Below are 26,562 nucleotides of genomic sequence, written 5' to 3' on the forward strand. Positions count from 1 at the left end.
CCCTGTAAAAAACCTTTAAAATACCTTGTAAATTTTTCCCGCCAAAAATTTAACGCCAAAAAAATTACGGAATCACTTTTCCCGCAAAATATTTTTTTGGCGGGAAAAAATTTTACGGGAAAATTTTACAAGGTATTTTAAAGGTTTTTTACAAGTGTTTTGGCGGGAAAAATTGAGGGATCACTTTTCCCGCCAAAAAATATTTTGTATTTTGTGGACCTAATTTTGTTATATTTCCTTATATATTTGTGATATCTTTTATTAAAAGAAGGGTAATTTAGTCATTTTGTACATAAAAAAAGGTATTTTTAAAAATGGACAGCCAAAGGGGGCATTTTTGAAAAGGGGTATTGAAAAAGGGGCATTTTTGTGAGTCTCCCAAAAATTAAATCATTAATCCGCCGTTTCAATACAGATTAAATCCTTATTTTTTTTAATACCACCAATATTAGACATATTAAATGAATCTCATTTAGAAAAGATTGTATAAAACCAAAAATTATCCCGTGGTATAATGTTACTTAATAACAATTGTAAACTATAAAATATAAATATCTTAGAAAATGATACAATTTGCAAACTTTTATATATAACAAATAATCGTTAAATTTTAAAAATTACTATTTTTAGAAAACAAATCACGGGACGGGTTAAAAAGTTACAAGACGAGTTATATTTCGGAACGAAGTTATATGGTAGACGAGTTTGAATTAATATTTATAAAATTTTAAAATATAATTAAATGCCGTTTTAATACAGATTAAATCTTCAGTTTATTAAATATAAATAACTTAGATAATGATATGATTTGTAAACTTTTATATATAATAAATAATCATTAAATTTTATAGTAAAAACAAATCATGGGACGGGTTAAGAAATGACGGAACGGGTTATATTTCAGAATGGATTTATATGGCGGACAAATTTGAATCAATATTTATAAATATCATTAACATGCCGCTTTAATACGAGTTAAATCGTGAGTTTATTAACAATTGTCTCGTGGCCTCGTGGTATACCATTACTTAATAACAATTATAAAATAATATAAATAAATATTTTATAAAGAGATATAATTTATAAAATATTTTTATACTAACTTTAAAAATAAATCATCCTGTTGTATCGCGAGTTAAAATCTAGTTTAAACAATTCAACTACTGTATTAAAAGCTTGATTTAAATTAAAGTAACAGACAAATGGACAATAATTAAAAAAAACACCCTTAAAAAGTAACAACAGAAGATTAAAAAACAATTAAAAAGGAATGTACAAATATATAAATATCTCTATATACACATATATGTATGTATAGGTCTCTGTGCATATTTATATCGTCTCCTCTTCTTCTTCTTCGATTCTCACTTTTCATCGTCTGACCAAATTCTCCGTGTTTCCTTCTCCTTCAGGTTCGCGTTCTTCTCAATGTCTCTTCTAAAGTTTCTTAATTTCTGTCTGAAAATTACCTCTGAATCTCAAACAAAACATGTGTTCTTGTCTTTGATTCATGTCATTATCTCCAATGCTCGATCTTACATTTCGTCTAATCTCTAATTAGATCTTAGATTCGTTCTCTAGCAAATTCTGGGTATCAATTTGATTTAAGAAATTTGATGAAATTTGTTTCCTTTGTTCATTGTTCTTCAATCGGATCTGAATTTAGATCTGCAATTGAATCACTTTGATTTTGGTCGAATCGATTCTCTTTAAAGTTAAGAAAATTTGGTAAAGATTACATTTTTAAGATTTGAATTGTTTTAAAGTTTTCGTTTTTTTTTTTCTTCTTCTTCTTCTTCTCTCGGATCTGATTTGTTTTGTTGATCTATATACGTCAGAATTTATCTCTGCTTACATCACTTGATCTTAGCATTTAGATCTGTGATTTATTTAGATGTTAATGAAATGTTTGTATTGAAATGGTTGAGAAGTAAGAACAAAGATCATGTTCTTTATGCTTAATTTATAGTTTTATTGTATTCAATAAGTTACACTAAAATATCAATGCCTTATCTAATTTGGTTGATTGATTCTTCTTCTCAGGTAATATTTTAACAAATTGCTTAGTACCATGGGATCTGTTGATGCTTCAAATGGAAAGAAACCCACAGTTATTTTTGTCCTTGGTAAGTTCAGGTCTCTTTATACGATATTGTCGATAGATTTGCATTGTGCTTATGATCGTTGTGATGTTCTCTTTGGTTGGTTTATTTGAGGTTTATTGTATATCTTCTGAGTTTGTTTCTTGGATGTATTTTCAATAGGTGGACCAGGAAGTGGAAAAGGTACCCAGTGTGCCTATATTGTTGAACATTTTGGTTACACACATCTGAGTGCTGGAGATCTTCTTAGAGCTGAGATTAAATCAGGTTCTGAAAACGGGTATGCCTTTAAAACTTTCTGGAATTTTTAATGTTTATGCATAAGCACTATTGGTTTTCAACTAATGTTTTGGGTTGCTAAAAGCTTGAAGAGTAGTCACCTTCGCTTTCATTGTCATTCTTGAGGTTCTTTGTTATTGTGTTGAATGAAGCTGTTCAATGGTTTTGCAGAACTATGATCCAGAATATGATTAAAGAGGGGAAGATTGTACCGTCCGAGGTGACAATCAAGCTTTTACAGAAAGCTATTCAGGAAAACGGGAATGACAAATTCCTTATTGATGGTTTCCCACGTAATGAGGAAAACCGAGCAGCATTTGAAAAAGTTGTAAGTATATTAAAGTTGCTTAACAGGTATCTATGCATTTCTTTTTCTGTGATACCATTTTGATAATTACATGCCTTTGATGATTTTTGTAGACTGAGATTGAACCGAAGTTTGTCTTGTTCTTCGATTGTCCTGAGGAAGAGATGGAGAAGCGCCTGTTGGGCCGAAACCAGGTTAGTATGTTGTGAAATGCTCTGTCACTTAATTCTGTCTAAGCTCTTGTTCCATTCCACATTACATATATATTGATTGTTGAGTCCATTTCTGTTGTTGAAGGGGAGAGAGGATGATAATATTGAGACTATAAGGAAGCGCTTTAAGGTGTTTCTTGAATCTAGCTTACCAGTGATTCAGTACTACGAAGCTAAGGGGAAAGTCAGGAAGGTAAAATCTTTTCTCTTCTGTAATTGCATTAAGGTCCAACAATTGTATGTTGTAACAAAGTGTTTGTTGTACTACTTACCTTCAGATTAATGCCGCAAAGCCCATTGAAGCTGTATTCGAGGAGGTGAAGGCAATTTTTTCTCCTGAAGCTGAGAAGGTAAAACTCAATAGTTGTGCTATTCTCTAAGTAGTCAACAAGGAAATTCAAGATTCCGATGAACCACCTCTATTTTAGAGGATTGTAACTGATGTTTATTAGTCTGAATCATGGATTTATGATTCTTCTGTAAGATTAAGAATAATGCATTTGCATAAACTTTGATACAAGTTTTATGTTTTTCTGCAAATCTGCTTGGCACGGTGATATCGTTTTAAGACTATATGCCAAGTATAATATGAAACCATTATTGAATCACTAGAGCTAAACACTCTTGCAGATTCTTGAGTTAATGATAATGTGAACGTTTTATTTAGGTTGAAGCCTAGGCTGCTGCAACGTAAAGAGATACCGAAAACCCCGATAAATTGATCAGGTATGTATGCATCAGTCAATGATGATCACTTTTTCTTATTTATGTTCAAAACCAACTCATGTTTTGATCTATAAAAGTGTAAGGTAACTTTAGAATCTGGAATAAAGTGTGTAGAAGCTGATGCTTGTTTTAGTGTAATAATGGTATCTAATTCTGTAAGAACCTTTAGGACAAAAGAATGGTTATGAATGTCTTTGTTTTGTTTATGATTTTGTAGGTAGAGCTGGGCGTTGCATATTTCTTACCAGGAAGTCTCTGCTTGGCCGTATTTTTTTTTTACCTTCTTATTAACCATATGATATATTACTGTTATTATTATACACCTTTTTACCTATTATATAATTTTTGTTTTGTTTCAATTTTTTTTTTTTTTTTTTTTGTATTTGATGGGATTTTGGTTGGGACTTTTGTCTGCCAATCCGTGATTGGCTTATTGTAATTTCTACAATTAAATTTTTATAATATACTAGATAAAATATTCGTGTTGTGATTTTTGTTGACATTGATTTATTTTTTGGGTAAATTGGGTGAACTAATAGGTTTGGATTTTTGGAAGTAAATCAAAAATTGAATTTGTTTAGTACCATCGAAAAATGTAGACTGATTTGTTCTTGATGCAAATCTTCTCTACATGTAAGACCAACTTTTTTGTTTTTATTTATTTATTTATGTATTATCCATTCCATAGAGATGATTATAACGATGTGTAGTACCTATTGTATCACATTTTAAAACCTGATGTTGAAATTGCGAAGCTCTCAAAAGTTACGAATAATATTATACCGAACCTAGTTCACGGTTAATACAAACATGCACACAAAATAGTTCAATCAACTCAAAATATTTACGTATTTTTATGAAATTCAAATATTAAGAAAACAAATAAAGCAAAAGGAGCCTCATAAGGATTACAAACAACTCATATGGGGAGTTGATTTGTGTTGGCTTTGTGCTTTGGTTTGTGGATTAGATAGTTGGGATTTTGGAAGAGCTAGTAAGAACCAATCGGATTCGTAGCATTGTTTTGTACGGTTAGATTTTGTTATGCGCTAACCGATCTTGGGGAATGAGTTTCTGTTTGGTAGAGTGAACTAGCGCTATCGTCTTCTTTAGTTAGTGTGGCTCCACTCTGAAAGAACTCATGGAAAGTTCATAAAGCCACTTTCACGCGATGCGAGTAGAGTGTTATTGAGGGCTCTACGTGCTACACCGTTGATGGTTCAGTCTTCTCGGCTCACTTGTGAAAGACTTCCTCTCACTTGGTTATCAGTGAATTAATCATAGTTGTTTGACAACATGTATCTTTCTCTTTGAGGTTTCATTTAACTGATTCCTCAAAATCATTTATCGCTATATTGGTTCCGAAAACGTCACTGCTTTAGTTGATGTCGATAGACCGATTGTCTTTTGCTTCTATGTTTTTTTTTGCCATAGGATCTCAATATCATAGAATCTACATTCTTATAACTCCTAACGGTTTTCACTTTCTAATGAAATATTTACATATTAACAAAAAAAAAAGGATTATAAATCTAGAACTCAAGAAACCAAGATAGAAAGGAAGAAAAGAAGAAGAAGACTCACTCAATGGGATGGGACCAACGATGTGTTTCCCATGGTTCAGGCTCAGCTACAATTCACGTTCCTTCATCAAATATATATGTAAGTCCAGCAGAAAAATTATTGGTGCAATATACATGTAATCTAAATTTATACATCAATGACAATGCATAACTGATGAGGGAACGTGAATTGTGGTTGAAATATGACAAATTCATTGTTGGTCAGAAAACACATTTTTGGTTTCTTGGGTTATAGATCTTTATTTTGGTAAATATATCATATCTAAAAATATTGGTGGAACATACATATAAAAGAATTTGTAAATTGATAAAAAAAAAAAAAAAGATTGTGTGTGTGTGCACTTACATTTAGTTTTATTATATAACTAGATTTTAACCCGCGGTACACCGCGGGGCTATATTTTCTTAAAAAAATCAAAATGTAATTTGTTTGATAGATTATTTTGATTGTTAATTTTAGAATTTCACCCGTGGTATACTATCTTTTATAAATATCAACCCAAACCCGTCCCATCATATTACCCGTCCCGTGAAATTAAACATCATTTAGTTATTTTTCTTTTTAATAATACTTTTATTTAAAAGCTATATAATTCAAGTCAATTTAAAAATTTCTTTTAAATGGTTCCCATAAGATATATATACATATATATTAAATTTGTATAGAGTTGAAATAATATTAATATTACAAACTTTTTATATAATTTAAATATTATAAATATTTTTAAAAATATGCAATATATATTTTTTGTTATTGAATAAGAGGATATTATGTGTAAGAAATGTAGAAAATAAGAGTTTAATATTTTTATTATGGAGTCGCAAGAAAAATCTTTTATTTCTATACATGTTATTCGTTTATTAATAATAAAAGAAAACAAATCCTTTAAATTAGATATTAACTAAAATAAACGCACCATAATTACTTATTAAGTAACAACCAATAAATTTCACCAAAAAATATGTAACAACCAATAAATTCTAAACGCAGTAATTAAAGAATGAGATATTAAAAAAAAATATCAAATAAGATATAAGAATCTTAAAATAATTGAATATCTAAATAATTTAATTGTTAGTGTCGATTTTAATGCCTTCATTAATGTGGATTTTTTTTTTTACAGAGAAATATTTCCTAAAGATTATCACATTAATGACTCAGAAAATTAAGGAAGATATGAATTTATGATTCTCGAAATCGTGTTGGTAATATCTTTAATTAATATTTTTCAAATTTAAATAATTAATGCCAATGGCATTCATCCGTAAATACATTCTAACTCCAGGATTTATTTGCTAAAAGTCATCCAAAAATGTATATATAGATTTTCCTATATTTTTCAGAGCATTTTTTTAAGTTGGACATCAAATATTTTAAAAATAATTCTTATCATAAAAATTATATTATATACAGATAGTATAACTTAGTAAAATATCGAACACATATAAAATTCGTTTAATTATTAAATACTACATAGGCAACCCATAGTACATCTAATTTTAGTTTTAATTTTTTTTAATATTTAATTTCCTATAATTATAAATTTTAAAAAAGACTAACCATATTTAATCAATGATTGTGGCTGTCAAAAAAAAAAAAAAAAATTAATCAATGATTGTTCCCCAAAAATCTAATCACTTTGTCGTTTTCAATATAAATGAATAAATCAATTAATACTAATCATACCTCATACATTTTCATATTTTCCAATCACTAAATGAGATAAAAAGAAGAAAAAAAAACGAGAATCTAATTCAAACGTTATTTACCAAATTCTTTTTCATGGCAAACTGTTACCAAATTCTATTTACGCCCAATCAAACAGAATAACAAAAATCTACTTTAAATCAAGCCAAACAAAAATAACAAATGCACTATATAAAGATGTGAAATCTCAATATATAAACAACTTCCTTTATCACTATCAACATAAACACTCACATCTCACATATATTGAACAATAGTCATTAAACAACAAAACTTGTAAAGAGAAAAATGGCGGCAAACATGTGGAAGATGATGATGATGGTGGCATTGATAATGATAGGATGTGGTTTACAAGCATGCAATGGAATGAATGTGGGTAAAAGCAATCCAACGATGTTCAAAGGATTTGCCTGCTTCAGAAGATGTTCCATAACTTGTAGTGTAAACCAAAACCAAAACCAAAACAAAAACCGGTGTTACAAAAAATGTTTGAAGAAATGTGGTCTAGTATGGGTTTCAAAACCAAAACCAGCATCATCATCATCAACTCCTCCTACCTCATAATCTATTTTTTTTTCTTTTCTGATTTACGTTTTCCCGGACTATAATAAGTTTTATCCTAATTATGTGCTAAGGATATCTTTCATGATTATGATTAATGTAAAACTGAGATTTATAATAAATTTAAATTAATTATGTATGGTATTTTTTTTTTGTTAAAACTGACTATATAAACTTTTATTTAATATTCAAATTTATCGTTATAAATCAACAAAATATCAGTTTGATTATTTTGTTAGCCATCAAAGTCACCAATATATATTCAAAATAATCTTAGTGGCAATATCATAAACAAGTGGACATCAAGTTTTTCACAGTTTAACCAAAATATTCTTTAATCCAGGTCCACCTAATGCTTTTCTTTAAATAAAATTGTGTCATCTGATAGCATGAAATAAAATTAAAAATAACATGTTATGTAATAAAATATATGACATGTTATTTTAAAAACACTTGAAACATCATTATCCAATTGAGAGTAAAGTTTCAATTTTACCGCTCAAATTTATTTCAAAATATCTTTTCTTTTTAAAAATTTACGAAATTAAAATGGGGTTTTAATATTTTGTTCACCATTGGATTTTTCTTTCGGTATGTAACTAAAATTTCTAGTTGACAAATAAAAATGAAAAACAATAAGGTTTTAATTCGATCAAAAATCAGACTAACAAAAATCAACGAAAATAAATTATTTCCTGCAAAATTTTCATTATAATAATTTGGTTTTTAAAACAAAAATTTAAAATTTAACTCGGTGATAAAAAATTAATTTATTTGAGAATTGTTGAGAAATACCTCTTCAAAAATGCTTGTTAGCAAATTTATTTTCGAAATACCTCTTTTCTAAAACTTTTTAAAATCGTTATAAAACCTTATAAAACGTATAAAAATGACAAATATTGTGGGGGCTATTTTGAAGAAAAAACAAGTATTGTAAAAGGGATATTTTTACCCCCATTTTATTTCATTAATCACACATAATCTTATGCTTTTTTTTCTAGTAAAGTTTTTTTTTTTCTTTTTTGGTTACATCAATAGATTACACCAGATTTTGTGATTCAAATATACTAGGTGAGTACCCACTACGATGCGGATTTTTCTATATTCGTTATCCAAAATCTTAACCACATTTTTATAAATCCAAACCAACATATAATCTCGTTTAATTATAAAATCTAAATTTTAATCCTCTTTTATAAATCCAGACCGACATATAATTCCTCGTGTAATTGTAAAATATTAAATCCAAACGATTTTTGTTTTTTGTTTGTATAGTATAAACAAGAGACGAAAAGTCTGAAAATAATGAGTTCTAATCACAAAAATTATTATAGTCTACCGTTGTTAACCATTTTTTTGTTATTCGGGTTTGGTCCCGACCATCTTCCTTAATTAACACTCTTAGACCATCATAGTCATCATTACTACACTTTCAACTTTTTTTTTGATAGAAAAGAAAATCAAGAAACAACGAGAATGCAATTCAAACCAGTAGTTACAAAAATTCTATTTAATTCAAATCAAACAGAAATAACACAAATCTATTTAAGTCAAAGCAACAAAAAATAGTAAATGTACTATATATAGAGCCAAAAAAATGAGTATAAAAACCCCTTCTTCTTTACCATTACACGGCACACACATCTCGTATCGATCAAACAACAAAAAAAATCAGCCGTTGAACAAAAGAAACTTGTAAGAGAAAATGACAGGAAACGTGTGTAAGATGATGATGTTGATGGCATTGATAATGATGGCATGTGGTTTACAAGCATGCAATGGAACGAATTTTGATGAATTCAAGCCAGATTCAAGATTTGTGTGCTTCAAAAACTGTTCTATAAGTTGTGGCAAACAAAACAAACCATGTTACCAAGATTGTTTGACGAAATGTGGTCTCCCACAACGACCTTCAAGATCAACACCATCATCTTCCCCCACCGCGGCTTAATCTGTTTCCATTTGTATCTTTCGGTTTATGCGAAATTGTGTGTCTCATCAGTTTATATGAAGTTTATCTTATATTGATGTCCCAAGGATGTATTCTTTTACTATGTTTACATTGAAGTATTATATATAATATTTATTTTCATCCCTCAAAAACACCATTTTATTAAGATTTTGATAGAAAACTATCCTCTAGCGAGAGCCAATCCGACACGGATTATATATTGTTCTGATGTGTTTGTGTGACAAATCTATTTGCATATGATTCTATTATAGTGACATAATAACTTCAGTCAAAACACATGTGATCACAATTCACATATAACAATAGAAAACGTACAAAAATGAAAATTAAAGTAGTGTAAATAGACTGACTAATAACCACTTAAATCATACAAAAACTTAGAAACATGGAAACTGATCATTAAGACTATTATAATAACCCTAACATAAAAAAAAGATTCATCAGCTTTTCCTTGTTTCTCAAGCAATCTCTGAAAATGCCAATTTGAGGAAAACCTTCTCCTTTACTTTTGCTTTTGCCTCTCTTTTTTTTTTTCTGCTCTACCCTGTCCGAAGCATGTATCCTCCTCCATGATTGCTTCTCTACCGTCTGAAACAAACGGTTGAAGCAAGCACGGAAAGATACGCATTAAGAACACCAAAAAAAGGACAAGGATCTTTCTCTCAAGATCAGAAACCATTTGCTAAGATAACTCTAAAATCCTCTCTTGTCAGGACAATCTGTTGCCCTGTGTCCTGATTTCCCACAAATGAAGCAAGAACCTCCAAAACTTCTGTTTTTAAGACATCAATTAATCAGTTGAATGGGGATGGTGTGAAGGCTTTTTTAACACAGATTTGTTTAAATACTCACCTCTCTCGCGAAGGAGCTCTGCTGCTTGATGAACTTCTGCCACCGATCAACCAATCATCAGAACTTCCTCTGGAACTACTACCACCACGGGACCAGCTGCTTCCTCCGCCACTGCTCCTTCTACTTCCTCTGTCATCATCACCTCCCCAACTATCACGGCCTCGTGATGATCCTCCTCTACCGCCTCTTGACCCTCTAGAACCTCCTCCTCCTCTAGGCATCCTGTCTCTGCTAGAGAACCGTCCATAGTTATCACTAGACGGTCCATCATCTTGCAGTGGGGGTAACTACAGTCAAAACCCACGATGTGAAGTGTTAGTCAAAAAGGTCTACTTATGCATATGTTATGTTGGATCAAAAGAGTGAAAGCCAGCAAAAATTAAGAGAAGCCAGAATCAATACCTTGGTTATCATGGATAAACTGTTTCCTTCTGGCACTTCTTTCTCTAGGAGCTCTTTCGCGATTTCCTCTGGTAGATCAAAAACAGCTCCTTGGACCTGATTTATAGCAGAAACATAAATTCCCAAAAGAAGATAGTTTTGACGCTACTGCTAAAGTAACAACCATTTCAAAGATACTGACCCTGTCATCTGCGATCAAGAAGATTTTTCCAACTTCATCTGCAGCTGTACGGTAAACATCGGAAAGAAAACCAGTAACAGACCTCGCAGACAGAAAGCCTCTAGCGTTTGTTGGATCTCGGATCAATTGCAAAGTCACCCATCCCTGCAGTCCAAAATTTTTAACTTCAGTTCATGATTAACGGATGATCGGAATTCAAATCTAAATAAAGGCCTTAAGCGCATCCACGTGAATAAAAGGAGTTGCTGTATAGGGGATGTTGCAGTTTGTAGGACTCTCAAGAAGCATTCTAGAAAGGTCAATGACCTCGTATTTGTTTTCTTGAAATTTTAAAGCATGGTTGAGAATTAAACCTTCTCATGGCTGAGGAGAGATCTTGATGAAGGCGGCTGAGAGAAACCGCTCAGGTGAGCTAGAGCTGCAGCTAAAGCATCTGTTCCTTTTTCCTCATATAGTTTTTGAGCAGTTGCTGAGAAAAACTTTATCGAGTCAGGGTGGACAGCATTTAGAGTGGCCACCACTTGGTCTGCTGACGATTCCAACAAGTCTCCAACAGTTGGCGGGCTAATGAATTCAAAATGGCAGCCAACGTCACGCTCAAGAGACCTCACTGTTCTCTTTTGGCTGCTGGTGTGCATGAGAATGGCAGAGCCTTCTTTCCCTGCACGCCCAGTACGACCAGAACGGTGCACAAAAGTCTCTGGGTCATTAGGAAGTTCATAATGGATAACCTGTAGAAGAAAATATCAGAACAAACAGCAAACATGCCATAAAAGATGATAAACCATGTAGCGAAACTTTGAAAACTTACTAGATCTACGTTCGGGATGTCAAGTCCACGAGATGCAACATCAGTGGCAACTAATACAGTGAATTTCCCTTGGCGGAAAGCATTGAGTGTTCTCTCTCTTTGATGCTGGGATATATCTCCATGAAGTGCTTCAGTAGCTATACTGTTTGACAATGCAAGAGAAACTTCGTCTGCATCTCTTTTTGTTTGGGTAAAAACAATGGTCTTGCCACCCTTAGCATACACCTTCAAATTAAGAGAATCTAAATCATCAATTGAGAGCTAAAGACACCAGTCAATCATCGACCATGTTTAGAAAACAGCAAATTATCAGCTAAGACATACTGTTATAAGGTCGCTTAGAATAGTGCGTTTTGATGTTGATGTGGTTGCGATTGCATAAAGTTTGATCCCCTCTGCTAGCTTCTCATCTTGGTCTCCAACCTGCCAAACAAGTAAAACAAACAAGAAGATAGCATTAAGCACCTGAGTCTAGCTGAAAAAAAACGAACAAAAAAGCAAGCAAAAAAAGCTTTTACCAGATCAATGTTCAAGGGATTGTCAAGGTACTTCCTCGCCAACTTCTTAACCCAAGTAGGCATAGTAGCTGAGAAAAGCATACTTTGTCGCTTAGTTGGGAGATTCTCAAGAATCGATTCCACGGCCTCCTCAAACCCAACAGCAAGCATCTGATCAGCTTCATCAAGTACCAAATACTCGACTTCTCCCAATTTAAGACTCCTTCCTTCAATCAAATCAATGATCCTCCCAGGAGTTCCAACAACAACATCAACACCACGAGTCAAAGCACTCTGCTGAATGGTGTAAGAAACCCCACCATACACACAAACAGTACTCAAATAAGGTGCAGACTCCTTAATCTCCTTCTCCACTTGCTTAGCCAGCTCTCGAGTCGGCGCAAGAACAAGGAACTTAGGAAGACGACCAGACCTCCTGCTCAATAACAAAAAACTAAACCTTTAAGCAAAATCCAATGGAAAAAGTCACATCTAAACAAATGGTATACCAAAGTAAATAAACAAAGACCTGAAAGCAGAGTAGTCTCCAGCTTCTTCAGTGAGACGTTTAATGATAGGGATACCAAAAGCTAAAGTCTTTCCAGTTCCTGTCTTTGCACGAGCTATGATATCTCTTCCTTGCAGTGCAGGTACCAACACAGCTCTCTTCACACACATATACCAAACAAATCATGTCAATAGAGACCCAAACATATCAAAGATTGTGGTGTTAAAGTAAACACAGATAAGTCTAAAGAATTTTCAAATTATCCATAAAGGAACCATTTTTTCAATTGGAAATGAGATATAATGGAACCCTAAGCTAACTTATCCATAAAGGAACCATTTTTAAGAACTTTGAAATTGGAAATGAAACATAAACGAAACCTAAGCTAAACTTATCCAAAAGAGAACGAACCTGAATGGGGAAGAGATGAGTGATACCACGCTTCTCAAGAGACTCTTCAAGACGCTGAGGCAAACTAAGTTTAGAGATAGCAAGTTCTTCACCATCATCAGCTACAACGTTGTTGTCACCGTCAAGGTCATATTCGTCATGGTCAGAAAGACCAAGACTTTTGAAGGCTTCTTCACTAAGAACAGAATTAGGGGTAGCAACAGCAGAAGGAACAAGAAGAGAAGAGGAATGGATAAGACGAGTTCTACGAGCAAGAGAGATAGGAGGAGTGAAGAAAGGCTTATCGAGAGATAAAGAGAAGCAATTAGACCTCTTTTTGGAATTGGGTTTGGAGATTTCAAGGTGAGGAACTTGGTAAAGTGATGGAACTCCTACCGTCGACGCCATTTTTGGGAGATACTCTAAGCTCGACGGAGAGGAGAAGGAAGGAGATAAGGTGAGAGAGTGTGTTGAGGTTTTTGAAAGGCTTTGTAACCTTCCACGATTTTGCTTCTCTGCTTCTGCCCTATCTTTATTTATTTCTACCACTCAAGTTGGTCTAAAATATCAGCTTTAATGGGCTTTTTGTTTGGGCTTATTTTATGTATATTTTAGGTCCATTGTATGGCTTTTATCATTCTGGTTCTGGCCATGTTTGGATGGATGGGATATAGATATTTTTTTGGATGTACTACAGTACTAGTCTCTAGGCCTGAGATTTATATCCGTTATCCACGGATATCCGTATCCGTATCCGGTTTTTGATTCGAAAAAACGGATATCCGGCAAAACGGATACGAATACGGATAGTAAAATGACGGATATTCCGGATACGGATACAGATTCGGATAATGCAAAAATTTGGGCCGGATAACAGATATCCGGCAAAAAAAAAACCCTTAAATGTCTTATGAGTCCATTTTTCAAGTGTTAGCCCAAAAAAATTTGGAAGCCAACTTTTTAATTGTTTTTATTTAATTTTCAATGTTAATAAATAAATCATATGACAAAAAAAATAAAAAGAAATTTTTAAGAAGGATTTAAGAAGTTGATTAATGTCTTTTTTTTTTTAAGAACATCACTTAAATCTTTTAAACTTTTTGCTACTTTAATAAATTCTTTGTTTTTATTATGTTTTGTATATATAATCAACTTCTAGCTATTTTGTGAATTTTTTAAACTTTTTATGTATGATATTAATGAATTTAAGATTTTAAAATACTATTTCTGGTTTGTCCAAAAAAAAAAAAACACTATTTCCGGATATTCGCGGATATCCGCGGATTTCCAGATTTTTAACGAATATCCGGATACCGGATATCCGGAATTCCGGATCCGAATACGGATACGAAATTGGCGGATAATACGGATACGGATACGGATATCTTAAAAAAACTGGATATTCGTTCCGTTTACAGCCCTACTAGTCTCATCTCACCCTCCTTAATTTTTCTTTTTCAGTATCTCGCTTTTAAATAGTGTTTAGATGCAATGTATACCACAAATAGTGAAATAGATACATGTATTAAAAAAAGTAACATAACAACCCAACAATGTTTAGTAGTAAACAATCAAAAATGTTGAATTTACATCTTTTTCTGAATAAAACTATATTAGCTAACATATTATTAAATCTGTTATTTTTTTATGTTCGTCTTTAATATAATATTATTTTTATTTCGTGTATCATCTTTTCGATGAAATTTTAAATTCTTTCGTAATGTTTTGTGGATGGTTTTGATGATCCAATTTGTACTAGTATGAACCTTTTTAGAAATCAGAGCATATGGAAATCCATATGTATTGTCCATCAATCTCCTAATAAGATTGTTCATCAATCTCCTAATAAGCATGGGTGCCGTAATTGCCCATATGATCTTTGTCCTCCTAAAAACTTTTTTTTTTTACCACCTCCTGATCCTCCTCAATAAAACTGAAGTAAATTTTATAATCATTGTTGTCCAAAAATCTATCCATAAGTCCACAACTGGAAATTTAACATATATTTTTATCTCTTTTTATTCGTCCTACGTTATCCGCCACTAGTAGAATGAATAGTGGAAGATCACTTTAACTTCCATTGTTGAAATTGGGACGTCTTTAAGGCAGTTTCACCACAACGATCTGTTAGATACCATACAAAATTATTGCTAACTTCATATTGATACACGGAAGATAATGTCATTGTCAAAGATGATACATCTTCAAAGAAAAAAGGTTATAAGGATCCTCATCCCCTTTGTAGTTCATATAGAATAAAAAAATTCATTTCTTTTTTTTAAAATTTTTTTTGTAAATATAGTAGATTAAGAAAAGGGTAATTAGGAAAGTAAAATGGTTGTATTGTAAGTAAAAATCAAAATGGTGAATTTTGTCATAGCAAAATAGGTTGAGACATTTTCTAATCTTTTTTTGAACTTTATGACATATATTTTATAATGTGTTTCACTTTTTACATATAATTTGTCACATAGATTAATATTTTCATACAAACTTGCAATCTATTATTTTAAAACTTATTTTTTTAACGTCTTTTTTTTTTAACTTTAATAAAATATTACAAATATATTAATGAGCATCTCTTACTAATAAAAGGGACTAATTGAGGTTCTTTTGGTACTTTGATGTGTTCTTTTGGTTTCTTATATTTTGTTGTTATTAGTGTGGTGTGAAATTTTTAAACGTTCCTTGATTGAGTTGATTCCTCTTTAATTAAGGGGTAATTGCCAAAATGGGCATTATTTGGCCCAGAAATTTCAGATAAGGAACATCTACCGGGCCTTTCAAATTGGGCATTTATCACACGTGCGAAATTACACATTTGCCCTCTAAAAGTTGGGCGGGATTGGAATTGCTTGAATTCGCAAAACTGACGACGGAGATGACATCTCCAACAGTGCCGGCTTCTTTGTGGCTGAGAAACGACGATGTGTAAGCTTAATCCGTGGGGTAGGTAAACGTGAGAAACGATACAGGATATAAGAAGAGTGGTAGGTGTTTGTGGATATTTGGATCTGATAATTGTTGTTTAAAATTGTTGGATTCATAAAGCTAGAGCTGAAGATAGAAGTTCATAGAGAGAAGGTGGCCGTTTGAACCATGAACTCTGAGGTAATGATTTCGCTTTTATACTCCTATACATATCCATTAGCTCTGGAATCGATTACTCTGAAGCTCATTGTGAGGTTACTGATGTTAAGTTGGAAACTCACACAACTGTCACTGGAATTTAGTTGTTTGTATGATGGGTAGTAGTCCGTTTCGTCTACATTGGTGGTATGAAGCTGTCTACATAACATCTGGTGCACCAATTGGCCAGATACAGAACTTTGCCTCACCGGCAAGGAGAATAAAGACCCAAGCGGGGACGACAATAGCTTCTGCAGCTCAGGTGTCCCTTCCAATGCAGTAAGTATGTCAATTAGGTATTGAGGCTTAGAGTATGAGTTGATACGCACCACATGGCCAGGGTACCGATCGACTTGAAAAATCCTTTCAGGCAGGTCTTCTACAAGGTATGGAAAAGCGGAGGTGGTTAAGAGTACTTTATACAAATACAATAAGAAATGGTATACAGTAATGGAGAGAAGGCTATAAAGCTACTTAAAAGGGCAACAATGGTGGAGAACAATGGGCAGGAAAAAGAACAATAATCAGTAAACCAAAAGGGTAAGGGTTAAACTGAACAGAGAATAACATTACAGGGCAGTACAATGGCAGCAAAGATAATAAGAGAAGCAGGACATATAGAGTTCTTTAATATTCAAAACTAAACCCTAAGGGAACAACATAGACAGCCTAAACCCAAACGGGAAAGGGTAAAACACTAAGCATATAGAGTTCTTTAATATTCAAAACTAAACCCTAAGGGAACAACATAGACAGCCTAAACCCAAACGGGAAAGGGTAAAACACTAAGCATATAGAGTTCTTTAATATTCAAAACTAAACCCTACGGGAACAACATAGACAGCCTAAACCCAAACGGGAAAGGGTAAAACACTAAACACCATAATGAATACAATCAGGTTAGGGCGTTTTATGTGATAGAAACAGATAAGTATGGCTCGTGGGGTTAACATATACCTTTGGAAAGGAAATGATCAGCTAGACTCCCATTGGAAGGCATTGTTATGAGCTGAACCTGCTAGGAATCAAATACAAGTATGAAGGAAACGAAGGCGATATCCACGAGGAAAGAAAGCGCAAGACAAATCAACGGGGATGAGGAAGGGAAAAAAAAAACTGTAAATAAAAATGCATAACATTGGAAGTACATATCGGAAAGAAAAAATGGAATTTCAATTGGATTGAAAGATCCGAAACTAAAGAAAAGGGAGGTCGCAAAACTGTAAAATATCTGCAGAGAAACCCAGAAAAGAAGAAGATGTGAGGCGATGCGTACACTATTAGTCAGTCCTGTGTCAGCGGGATTTAAGGGCGGAGCTTCGCAGGAGCTACTGGAAGGGTGATAATCGGAGAGTTGAGCTGCTGGAAGGGTGATAATCGGAGAGTTGAGCTCCTAGAAGGGTGATAATCGGAGAGTTGAGCTACTTGAAGTGCGATTAATGCAGATTTGATGAGTTTCGGCTCTCGATTTCAAGAGGAGTAAAGAAATTGTTTTTTTGAGCAGAGAGAAAGCACACTGACAAAGCGTGTAACAGCTGCTTTGATTTAGCTCGTCTTATGAGAAACGTCATCATGGTCTCGAAGCGACGGAAAATCAAAATTCAAAGCGTACACGGGGAGCTTAAGCGTGAGGGCAAGGTGGACATTTCCTCGCAGGTGAAAATGCCTAAAACGAAAGTCCCGGCAATCGTACCGGATTCCGTAATTTTGTCTGGAAAAAGGCCCAGTCCGGTAATTTTATCCTTTAATTAATGTGAAGGGTGACTAAGGGATTCACACATGTGATTGCTTCATCTCCACCAGTGCTTCATCTTCCAAGCTCAGTTACCTTTTCCTTTAGCGAGCATTGGTTACGTTGAAGTCTTTTCCTTGGATCCCGAATCATTGACTAAAATTTTTGATTATGCGAATGCGACGAAGAACAATATAAAAACAAAAAATGTATGTGAATTGGTTTGATAATTTGGTTTGGTTTCTCTGTTATATTTTAGTACACAGAGGTGTTGAGGATATGTCAAAATGGTGTGATCATGCATGTGTAGAAGATGATAGAACCAAACGAAGGTAGAGTTTAGGAATTTCACGATTTTAACTTTCCATTCTTCTTACTTTGCTTTGTTGTTTTCTCTAGATTCGGAAGCGTACATGAACAGTTAGAGGAAAAGTTCATCAGAGTAAACGATCGGCAAGATATATCCATTGCAAGAAAGTGTTCCACAACGTGAAATGTTGCCTATTTCTTAGCTCTTTCATTTTACTGGCCTATATATTCAATTAATTTACACTAAAATTAAATTATTTTGTGCAGTGCTTTTGTGCAACGATATGGGAACCCACTCTTGGTGGCTCTTACTTGTAGCAATTGATGTAGAAAATTGATTGGATGTATGGAAGAGAGAAGATTAAGTGAATGAAAGCAGATGAGAAAATACAAGAAGGATTTGGAACATAGTGAACGTCAAACTGCGAGAGACATCAACCCACAAGATCCAATTCGATTTTGCACTCATTTCTCGCCCAAGACATAACGTTTACAGATAGTCTCATATACCAAATCAATTTTTTTTCCACATCATATTCATAATCTTTTTCTTAACCTCCATATATATATATATATACGTTTGAGACTTCTGAGTCAGAAGTGGAATGCAAAGAAGTAGAAAAATAAATAAAATAAATAAAGAGGACTACAAAAGCTGGAAAACCAAAAATGGGTAGAGACAACTTGAAAATTACTATTTTTTTTTGGTGAGACTTGAAAATTACTATGATGAAAACAGTAGTAAAACCTAAAAAATAATATTAATTGTAAGTTTAAATTACAAAATAAACAAATAAAACTAAAAGTAGATTTTCAAAACGGAAACAAAATCACATACTTTTTCAATATATTAATAAAACTAAAAGTAGATTTTAAAAATAAACTAACTCAAATGTCAAATGTATACCCGGACGTAGCCCGGATTTTCCCCTAGTACATGTAAAACTTATCCTTTTAACATTTAAATTGTTGTTATATACATCTATATTAATATGAAAAAAAATATTCTTAAACTACAATAATTAATTTTATACCAAACTGTTTTTCAACATTATTTTTCTCATTTGATATAACGAAATAGTAAAATTCAACGTTTTTCTTTCTTTATAGCTAAAACTGCTAATGCAGATTACAAAAGCTATAGATTTATATCCTTTGCCGACAAATCATAACATTAGTTTATAATGTGAATTAATAATTGAAATCATTGAATTGGGTAGACCTTTAAATAATAATATGTTAAACAAAATAGATTATTCCAAAAATATATGAAATAATTTAGGGTTTGAAGTTCACAGGCTGGATTGGATGGACGTTGAATCGATTCCACCTCTTTGCTCATCTAAATAATACTAATCTCTTCACATAAAAATCATTCCTTTTTAACAATTTCTGTGCATTTCGAACTTTGCTTTGCTGTGATAAAGTTCTCTCCTTTCCTTTCTAAACGAAGAAGAAAGGCTTTTATCTCAAAACCCTCATCCACAAATTCCTCTCTTGAGGGTTTTTCTGTTTCTGTTTTGCTTCGTTACTACGGTTACATTGTTCTCTTCGCCTTTCCATATCAAAGGTACGATCTTTCCCCTAACTTGCGTTTGGATCGTGTCTCAAATTCTGCGTTTCGCGTCATTTCTCTTCGATCTCTGACATAAAGTTTCCAACTTTAGTAAATCGCGGAATTGGGTTCGTGTTCTTGCTCCGATATCGGTGAAACCCTTCAATTTCATAACCCTATTGATACCTTAAGAAGAGGAAATTTGAAGATTTGTTCACAGATCCGTCTTAGCTCTTGTAGAGGTTTGTTGTAACCAAAGATCTCTTTTTTTTTTGCATTTGCTTTGATGAGTTTGTTTCATAGAGATTTATGTCTCTTCTTTGTATTTTGCAGAATGGCGGATTTGATACCATTTTATCTGAATATTGTGGCGTTTCTATGTACTGTTGGAGCTATTGCTTTGGCTATATTTCATATCTACAGGCATCTTTTGAATTACACGGAACCAACTTATCAGAGATATATTGTACGCATTATCTTCATGGTTCCGGTTAGTGTTTATGATCTCTAACTTGAATTGTTTAGTCTTTACAATGTTGGATTATGTTTCACTGACATGTTCTTGGATGTTGTTTCTTGCTGCCAGGTTTATGCCTTCATGTCATTCTTGTCTCTTGTGTTACCGAAAAGCTCGATATATTTTGATTCCATACGAGAAGTGTGAGTATTCCTCAATTTCTAGTTGTGGCATAGACGATGTTAGTGGTGTTTTTCTTCTTCTTTTAGAGTGTCTCAATAGGTCTTAGAGTTGGTCCTGAAAGTTTTCTGTTTCCGTTCAAAGTCAACGGCCTTTGGCCTAATGGCATTTATGTCTCTAATGACCGTTTTGGTGTTTCAGATATGAAGCATGGGTTATTTACAATTTCCTATCTCTGTGTTTGGCATGGGTTGGAGGCCCAGGATCAGTAGTGCTTAGTTTGAGTGGTCGCTCTCTAAAGCCATCATGGTCTCTCATGACATGTTGCTTTCCGCCTTTAACATTGGACGGGTAAGTTCGAAACCAAGTTCTTTGTACCTATCAATAAAGGCTGTGTTTATATAGTCGCTCCTGGTATTTCCTATCATTTTTGTAGTACCATTTTCTGTGCAATTCATACAACATGTGCGAATTTTTAGATTCTGTATAATCACGTTAATAATCTATACGAGTGCTTGTCATCAGAGACAACCATTTAGTTGCACACAGTTTAAGTTTCATCAAGGACATTGAATGTTCTGTTTGGACCTCTCAGTCTCATTATGATGCTTATTTAGCTCGCATATTCTTAAGACAGTCCTCTTAGCTGACATCTATTGGCACATGTACCATGGTTTTTTCGATGCAGGCGTTTTATTAGACGATGCAAGCAAGGTTGTCTGCAGTTTGTTATCCTGAAGCCTATTCTAGTTGCTGTCACACTTGTGCTATATGCAAAAGGGAAGTACAAGGATGGGAATTTTAACCCTGATCAAGCATATCTCTATCTTACCATCATCTATACCATATCCTACACAGTGGCTTTGTACGCACTTGTGCTGTTTTATATGGCATGCAGAGATCTACTTCAGCCATTCAATCCAGTCCCAAAGTTTGTGATTATAAAGTCTGTGGTCTTTCTCACCTATTGGCAGGTAAATATGCGTTCTGACTCAAAAATATTTGTTATCAACTATTGCTATCATTTTTTTCTGATTGTGTTCCATGACTCTCTCTTTGTACAGGGTGTTCTCGTTTTCCTTGCTGCAAAATCTGGATTCATAAAGAGTGCAGAGGCAGCAGCTCATTTCCAAAATTTTATAATATGTGTTGAGATGCTTATTGCTGCAGCATGCCATTTCTATGCTTTTCCATACAAGGAGTATGCTGGTGCCAATGTTGGTGGATCTGGCAGTTTCTCAGGGAGCCTATCACATGCTGTAAAACTAAATGACTTTTACCATGACACTGTTCACCAGGTAACTGGTTTCTTTTAAAACCATCTTTATTTCAAATATAATTTTTTTCATATTGGTTTCCTGATGATTGTTAATTGCAGTTTGCTCCTACCTATCACGATTATGTGCTCTATAACCATCAAGATGGTGGTGACGAGGGAACAAAGAAGTACCGGTCGAGAACTTTTGTGCCAACAGGCCAAGAAATGGATGCAATGAGAAAGAACAAACCCGTGTATGCAAACAAGATAGATGGTGTTTCGGTCTCAAGTAGTCTATCTTCAGAGGCAAGCTCACCAAAAAGCTCTAGCGTAACTTCTGATCCTGCACGCTCTGATGCTGTGAAATCTTCCTTGCTCGTGGATGCCTCGGATTCTCTTGATACAATGTATGATATGTCGCTCATTGACATCGATCTATCTAGTTTCCCCAGCAATGTACCCTCTGCAAGTGAAAGTGGGCCTAGATAGGAGCAGAGAAGATGTAGAAATCACCATTAACAGGTACAAAACATGCTCCTAATAGTTGGATTCAGATGAATCATCTGAGGTGTGTTCTTAGTTGGAGAAGATGTTGTTAGTTGGAGACTCGAGGATAAATGAAAAAGCTTATAAAACCATTTACCTTTTGTATCTTTATACAATGAGTCTTCTACTGGCATTTTCTTTTGTCCTTGCCTGCTTTGTAGATAATAGAATATGGAACTTCCCAGTTGGTTACTTCTCAAGCTTGTGAATCGCTCGTAGCAAATTAGAAACTTTTTTTTTTATACATGTAACCAAATGAGTTTTCAGAGTCTGATAATGTGTTTACATATATAGTGTGTTGTTGGCATCAGTTTCTTAAGTTTGAGATCTTTTAGTAAGAAACAAAGGCCTTGAATTCAGATGGTGACTGAGCTTGGAAGTAGTATTGTGATGACATTTGCAAACATAGATCTTGTTCTTAGGATGATTGATGATAGCGTTAGGTTTTGACCATAGCAAGCAAAGTATAAATGCATAGGAGTTAGCTTATCCTTCTTTAATGCCTTGTCACATCTTCACACACCTAACTACACTTCCACTACTTTTGTCCACCAAACTTGTAATTATTTATTTAGGTCTCTCATTCTTCTTCTATAAGATTGCTATAATCGATATTGATTCTCTTTTTAGAATAAAAAAACTATTGAAATCATGTTGTATAATTTTATTAATAAAACAATCTTTAAACTTTTAATTTTCAATTGAAAAAACAGAGTATTTCCATTAAATTCTTCTGATTCAATGTATGGGTCTATTGGAAATAAACAAAAGTAGTATTCTTTTTACATTTTCAAAACAAAATGGCCTCATAAAAAGAAGTAATTTTGATTGAAAAATACACACATTCATTCTCGAAACAAATGGTTTTCATTACATTCACTGTAATTACTTTATGTTAGTGGAATGTTGTTGCTTCTTGGGAATAGGTTAAAAATTAAAGTCTTGCCAGATATTTTTGGATGTATTAACGTGAACAAAGACTTTCAAACGAGAGAGAGAGAGCACATAAGTGTTACTTTGTGTCAATAAGAATACACAAAGAGAGTATAAGTACTTGAAACGAGAGAGAGAGAGAAAGAGTTTAACACACGCTTCTAACCAAACTCTTCTTGACTACGGCGGTGGCGACGGCGCTAAGCGTTTTCAGGTTCCGATGAGTGAAAAGCTTGTGTTCAGAAGCAGTAGCGGTGGTGACTACTACGGTACTCATGGAGCTCCATACGGAGAGTATATGGAGAAGAGACAGTTGTTTCTCAGAAGCTACCAGTTTTCAAGAAAACAGAGCTTCACTGAGAAAGTTTCAAGATCTGTTAAAAGAGTGAAACGAGTTGTGTTAACGAGATTTAGATCAGCTCGGAAGTTGAAACGCGTCGTTTGGTCTCGCCTTAGAACGGCGTTTTTCTACCGCCGGAGACGCTTTTGTAGACTTCTTCACTTACACGAACCTTGTTATTGTTTCTAAATGGTTTAGAATTTTATCTTTCAGTGTTTGTTTGTTTCGTCTTTAATTGTGTTATGCTTGGATTAATCACTGTATAATCTCGTTGTTTAGTTGAAGTTTGGACTTTCGATTATTTAATAAACTTTTTCTTAATTTTATGTATTGAAAAGTCAAAAGAGGGTTTTATTGTAAAATGTACGGAAGAAGAAACGTGAACTTTGCTTCGAATTACGTGAAAGTGGTGAGAGAGAGAGAGAGTAAAGGTCCTCTTTTTGCGTGTGAGCTTCGTCACCAAGTCAAAAATGCGTTGGTTTTGTAAGGGTTACTTGTCATGGGCCTTAGTCCAAGAGCAAAGTGCTACTATTGGGTAAATGATAAAAAAACACAACATCACCATCACATGATGACAGGATTAGAGAAATTATTTCATACATACGTTACCAAAATACCGTTTTTGATATCTTTTACAAAGATTTAATTACCGGATTGGGCTTTATCCCAACCAAAATTACCAAATCCGGTACATATGTCCAATGTTACGTTTTTAGGCATTTTTTAGATTAAGGAAATGTCGATTTTACCCTTACTTCATAGACAATTGATCGTCTTTCTCGCCATGACAGTCTTTGTTTTCTCGTCGAGGTTGGCTTCAAACAGTGGTCCTTTAGGCGGCGTTTCCATGACTTCAGCTGAAGAGCTTTTCTCTAATGGCCAGGTCAAGCCGATGAAGCTCTCTTCGCATCTTCAGAGATCTCAGATCTTATCGCCGTTTCTAGATCTGGAGAACGAGGAAGAAGACGACGACAGAAAAAACCAAACCAGACGGTGGTGTGATTAAGCGTGGGAGAGATCTGAAACTAAGAAGCAGATCTGTTCACCGGAAAGCCAGATCTCTCTCTCCTCTCCGAAACGCAGCGTATCAATGGAACCAAGAAGAAGAAGAAGTCGCCAAAGAGAGAGAAGTCACCGGAGAGAGAGAAGTGAAGTCGCGATTCAAGAAACAGTTGACGCTGCCATGGAATCCAAGAAGCATAAGCGGAAGCAACCGCCGGCGAAGAAAGCTCCGATCGCCGGAAAACCAACAAACGGTTTCTGTTTTCTCGCCTCATGAACGAACATGTGAAGATACTCCGTTTTGATTGCAGGTCCATTGTCTCCTTCTCCGATGAGCAACATCGAAGAACAAATACATAAGGGAGATGCAGATCTGTGATGGCAATTCACAGTTCGTTTGAGTTTTTCAGTTTGTTTTATTTTTTCCTCTTGGGTTCACTAATTACTAGTTTCCTTAGGGTTTAATTTTTTCATCAATGGAATTCATGATACCATTCAGAAATTGTGGAGATCGATGTATAAAATTGGAACCCTTGGGTTTAGTCTACATTATCCCCTTAGGGTTTAGTATCCTTTATTCAAGAAGCGATTAATTGAATCAACTGTGTTCATCGGAAGAGATGGTCTCGACGGTGGCGGAGACGAGTCGGAGGCGAAGGATATGGTGTTCATGGAATTGAAGTGACGTTGTTGATGGAGTTGACGGAGACGGAGCGAGCAGAACAGTGAGAAGCGGTGGTCGGAAAAGCGAGGTTGTCGTCGGAAGCAAGGGTTGTGTCGGATACGAGTAACGATAGTGAGAAGCAAAGGTAAGAGATGACAGGGGTAAAATAGATTTTTTACCTTTTCTCTAAATACCTAATTATGTAAGACCCAACAATAGTCCCCAATTTGAAACTTTTGCCCCAGTAAAGCCCCAAATCGATAATATTCCCCTTTTACAACACATTATTAATCTACATCATCTGTCATTCATTAACCACGTGTACTTGTTAAAAGGCATTCCATTGATCTACAAAAGTTATAAATATCAGTAAGAAGTGCAAACAGATGATAAAAATCATACAGCGAAACCTAATTTTTTTTTCCTATTTTGATAAAAATGTAAATATCATTAAATAATAAAAGTTTCAAATTTATACGAAAAAAAATTCTAAATACATGTTTCCAGATCAAAACTTTTTAAAAAAACATAGAAACATAAACCATTCAAAAATTAATTCATCATCTAAACCTTAAGCGATGAGACATTTGGTGAAAAGATTTATTGGAATCGAGAGTAAGTGATTTTGAAAAATTCAAGGTATTTCTATAAAAAAAATACACTTTTAAGAGGTTGATGTTTGTAATAAGCAGAAATTTTACAAAGTATTTAGGGCTCTATATAAGATTTCGTATATAAACGGGTTGATAGGAAATAGTCGTGGAAAGCCAATCATTATGTAAAGCTGTTCTAGTCCATATAAATTAGTTGAAACAGGTAAGTCAACAAGAAGTTTATTAATTATTTAAAAGTTAAATTAATAACCCAACTATTCCAATTTATTCTCCAATTTAGAAACTGATTCTACAGATAGGGCATTCTCTAACCCATTTAATCAAACAACCAAGGTGGAACGCATGATGGCATGGAATATCTGCCAACGATTCGCCGTCCGATTTGAATTCAAAGAGACATATTTCGCATTTGGTATTGAACAGAAACTGTAATTCTTGGGGAGAAATGAGAAGAAGAACTGGTTGAGGTTGTTGAACTGGTTCCTCTTCCTCTTAGCCGGAGTGATCTGAATCGAAGTTGACGACAACGTCCATTGAGACGTTGTCGTCATCCTCATCATCATCACCATCATACTGAAACAAAGAAACTTCAACAGTAGCTTCAACCTCAAACAAAGCACCTATTTTATAAGATAAAATAGCTTTTATAAGTATATATTTATAATATCTTACACATACATTTATCTTGCATAAAATATTCAAGTTTTTACATCACCGATGTATATAACATATGTACGTATGTTTAAATTATG

At 33.9% G+C, this 26,562-nt stretch overlaps 6 protein-coding genes across 8 annotated transcripts; 5 read left to right on the top strand and 1 right to left on the bottom strand.

Annotated features, from left to right (window-relative positions):
- The first annotated feature begins 1,268 nt into the window (after positions 1-1,268).
- LOC9310379 (UMP-CMP kinase 3) lies at positions 1,269-4,118 on the top strand. Of its 2 annotated transcripts, XM_021023361.1 has the most exons (9): positions 1,269-1,412; positions 2,044-2,126; positions 2,265-2,382; positions 2,553-2,709; positions 2,802-2,882; positions 2,986-3,093; positions 3,179-3,250; positions 3,568-3,626; positions 3,844-4,118. In XM_021023361.1, exons 2-8 carry the CDS (start codon positions 2,072-2,074, stop codon positions 3,577-3,579), a joined length of 603 nt encoding a protein of 200 aa, XP_020879020.1. In that variant the 5' UTR covers positions 1,269-1,412; positions 2,044-2,071; the 3' UTR covers positions 3,580-3,626; positions 3,844-4,118. The 2 variants fall into 2 exon arrangements, with proteins under 2 accessions (XP_020879020.1, XP_020879019.1); XM_021023360.1 differs by lacking the exons at positions 3,568-3,626; positions 3,844-4,118 and having other exon boundaries at positions 1,282-1,412; positions 3,179-3,440.
- A 2,720-nt stretch (positions 4,119-6,838) lies between these two features.
- On the top strand, positions 6,839-7,613 carry LOC9308285. Its single transcript, XM_002872170.2, has one exon. It carries the CDS (start codon positions 7,206-7,208, stop codon positions 7,479-7,481), a length of 276 nt encoding a protein of 91 aa, XP_002872216.1. The 5' UTR covers positions 6,839-7,205; the 3' UTR covers positions 7,482-7,613.
- Positions 7,614-9,097: 1,484 nt separating this feature from the next.
- On the top strand, positions 9,098-9,581 carry LOC9308286. Its single transcript, XM_002872171.2, has one exon. The coding sequence runs from the start codon at positions 9,184-9,186 to the stop codon at positions 9,427-9,429; it is 246 nt and encodes an 81-aa protein (XP_002872217.1). The 5' UTR covers positions 9,098-9,183; the 3' UTR covers positions 9,430-9,581.
- A 98-nt stretch (positions 9,582-9,679) lies between these two features.
- On the bottom strand, positions 9,680-13,620 carry LOC9308287 (DEAD-box ATP-dependent RNA helicase 3, chloroplastic). 2 transcript variants are annotated; one of them, XM_021021118.1, is made up of 10 exons: positions 13,113-13,620; positions 12,723-12,859; positions 12,215-12,629; positions 12,021-12,119; positions 11,697-11,921; positions 11,239-11,616; positions 10,886-11,029; positions 10,705-10,800; positions 10,303-10,589; positions 9,680-10,219 (listed from the first exon to the last, which is right to left on the bottom strand). In XM_021021118.1, the coding sequence occupies exons 1-10, from the start codon at positions 13,497-13,499 to the stop codon at positions 10,144-10,146; spliced, it is 2,244 nt and encodes a 747-aa protein (XP_020876777.1). In that variant the 5' UTR covers positions 13,500-13,620; the 3' UTR covers positions 9,680-10,143. The 2 variants fall into 2 exon arrangements, with proteins under 2 accessions (XP_020876777.1, XP_002874312.1); XM_002874266.2 differs by having other exon boundaries at positions 9,680-10,222.
- Positions 13,621-19,540: 5,920 nt separating this feature from the next.
- Positions 19,541-22,546, top strand: LOC9310380 (transmembrane protein 184A). The gene is made up of 8 exons (XM_021023032.1): positions 19,541-19,831; positions 19,929-20,058; positions 20,150-20,306; positions 20,403-20,476; positions 20,655-20,804; positions 21,142-21,427; positions 21,518-21,751; positions 21,832-22,546. The coding sequence occupies exons 3-8, from the start codon at positions 20,151-20,153 to the stop codon at positions 22,198-22,200; spliced, it is 1,269 nt and encodes a 422-aa protein (XP_020878691.1). The 5' UTR covers positions 19,541-19,831; positions 19,929-20,058; position 20,150; the 3' UTR covers positions 22,201-22,546.
- Positions 22,547-23,145: 599 nt separating this feature from the next.
- LOC9308288 lies at positions 23,146-23,860 on the top strand. Its single transcript, XM_021022778.1, has one exon. The coding sequence runs from the start codon at positions 23,411-23,413 to the stop codon at positions 23,717-23,719; it is 309 nt and encodes a 102-aa protein (XP_020878437.1). The 5' UTR covers positions 23,146-23,410; the 3' UTR covers positions 23,720-23,860.
- Positions 23,861-26,562: the final 2,702 nt, after the last annotated feature.

Source organism: Arabidopsis lyrata (assembly GCF_000004255.2).
Source record: "Arabidopsis lyrata subsp. lyrata unplaced genomic scaffold ARALYscaffold_6, whole genome shotgun sequence".
Lineage (NCBI taxonomy): Eukaryota > Viridiplantae > Streptophyta > Magnoliopsida > Brassicales > Brassicaceae > Arabidopsis > Arabidopsis lyrata.

Excerpts from the sequence above, each read along its gene's own strand:
- LOC9308286 (XM_002872171.2), top strand. The coding sequence starts at position 9,184 with ATGACAGGAAACGTGTGTAAGATGATGATGTTGATGGCATTGATAATG.
- LOC9308285 (XM_002872170.2), top strand. The coding sequence starts at position 7,206 with ATGGCGGCAAACATGTGGAAGATGATGATGATGGTGGCATTGATAATG.
- LOC9308287 (XM_002874266.2), bottom strand. The coding sequence starts at position 13,499 with ATGGCGTCGACGGTAGGAGTTCCATCACTTTACCAAGTTCCTCACCTT. Across the intron at positions 11,922-12,020 it reads TTCTAAGCGACCTTATAACA|GTGTATGCTAAGGGTGGCAA; the intron begins GTATGTCTTAGC and ends CTTAATTTGAAG. Across the intron at positions 10,590-10,704 it reads GTTTATCCATGATAACCAAG|TTACCCCCACTGCAAGATGA; the intron begins GTATTGATTCTG and ends TTTTGACTGTAG.
- LOC9310379 (XM_021023360.1), top strand. The coding sequence starts at position 2,072 with ATGGGATCTGTTGATGCTTCAAATGGAAAGAAACCCACAGTTATTTTT. Across the intron at positions 2,883-2,985 it reads GCCTGTTGGGCCGAAACCAG|GGGAGAGAGGATGATAATAT; the intron begins GTTAGTATGTTG and ends CTGTTGTTGAAG. Across the intron at positions 3,094-3,178 it reads CTAAGGGGAAAGTCAGGAAG|ATTAATGCCGCAAAGCCCAT; the intron begins GTAAAATCTTTT and ends ACTTACCTTCAG.
- LOC9308288 (XM_021022778.1), top strand. The coding sequence starts at position 23,411 with ATGAGTGAAAAGCTTGTGTTCAGAAGCAGTAGCGGTGGTGACTACTAC.
- LOC9310380 (XM_021023032.1), top strand. The coding sequence starts at position 20,151 with ATGGCGGATTTGATACCATTTTATCTGAATATTGTGGCGTTTCTATGT. Across the intron at positions 20,477-20,654 it reads TTTGATTCCATACGAGAAGT|ATATGAAGCATGGGTTATTT; the intron begins GTGAGTATTCCT and ends TTGGTGTTTCAG. Across the intron at positions 21,428-21,517 it reads TCTTTCTCACCTATTGGCAG|GGTGTTCTCGTTTTCCTTGC; the intron begins GTAAATATGCGT and ends CTCTTTGTACAG.